The 1,082-nt window shown below is 61.3% G+C and overlaps 1 protein-coding gene across 1 annotated transcript in view; it reads left to right on the top strand.

Annotated features, from left to right (window-relative positions):
- Positions 1–234: 234 nt before the first annotated feature.
- Positions 235–1,082, top strand: part of TCF23 (transcription factor 23) — a 14,698-nt gene continuing 13,850 nt past the window's right edge. Inside the window, exon 1 of the mRNA XM_019658619.1 lies at positions 235–670. Coding sequence (XP_019514164.1) covers positions 449–670 — 222 coding nt within the window. The 5' untranslated portion in view covers positions 235–448. The remainder of the gene's footprint in view (positions 671–1,082) is intronic.

Here is a 1,082-nt window from a genome sequence, read left to right as displayed (position 1 = left end):
CTTTCAGGGATGTGGGCAGGCAGGCTTCTGGCACAGAGACGGAGGTTCAAGGCCCTTCCAAGGACTTGAACCCCAAAGCTAAAGTCACAGGTTTATCATAGGACTGCTGTCAGGGCCAGGCAAGGCTCCAGGAAGGAAGCTCCCTTCCCACCATCCTCTTGCCTTCTTCAGCAAGGGCCTCCTCCCGGGGCTTGGCCACTCCCAGCATCCAGCACCCCCACCCTTCAGCTGGTTGGGAGGCAGGCAGGAGGCTTTATGCGGGGGCCGTGCCGGTGGGCTGTTTTCCCAGAGCAAGGAACGAGGCAGGACTGAGTTGGCGCCAGCTCCCTCAGATACAGACATTGCTGGCTGGGTGACCGGCCTGCCCCAGCTAACTTGAGCCCAAGGGCTCCCTCAGGCACTGTGTTCCTGTCCTGGGGGCTGCGACACCACATCCCAGGGGTGTGGCATGTCACAGAGGGAGGCCAGAGGGGCACCAGCCATGCCTGGAGTAGGGCAGAGCCCGGTGAAGGCCTGGCCGAGGTTGCTAGCAGGCGCTGACAGGAGGAGGAGCTGCCTGCGCAGGACAAGGCACAGCTTGTGGGAAGAGGCCAGCAGGAGCAACTGCAGGTGGAGCCGAGCTGCCCCTGGACTGAGAGGGGTCAGGGCCAGGAGCCTGGCTGCAGGCAGGGTAAGGAAATACCGGCCCTGCAGAGGGAGCTGGGGAGGCAGGGGTTGGAGGTCTGAGCGGTCAACTCTGATGGCAGAGCCTCACTCAATATTACCGTCCCGGCCCAAGAGAGGGGACATTGGCTCCTTTGACTCCAAGGCTCCTTGCTGGGGTGGTTGGGATAAGTCAAAGCTGACTTACAAGAAAGCGCCTCAGAGAGCTGGCCCAGCTACTTCTCTTGGGAAACTGAGGCCTGGAGGACTGATGTAAGTATCCCAAGCTTCCAGGGCAGCAGTCAGCAGCAGGGCCAGGACTTCAGCCTGTGTGATTTGACCCCGTTTGGTCTTTACCACACCTGTCTTTTCCTCTCAGGACCAGCGGGCGAAAGGTCAGCCCTACAGATCAGGGTGTGGCTCCGTGGTCCCTGTGGCCC

The sequence above is a fragment of the Hipposideros armiger genome, unplaced genomic scaffold (assembly GCF_001890085.2).
Source record: "Hipposideros armiger isolate ML-2016 unplaced genomic scaffold, ASM189008v1 scaffold_0, whole genome shotgun sequence".
NCBI lineage: Eukaryota > Metazoa > Chordata > Mammalia > Chiroptera > Hipposideridae > Hipposideros > Hipposideros armiger.
This window is presented reverse-complemented; position numbering and strand designations above follow the sequence as displayed.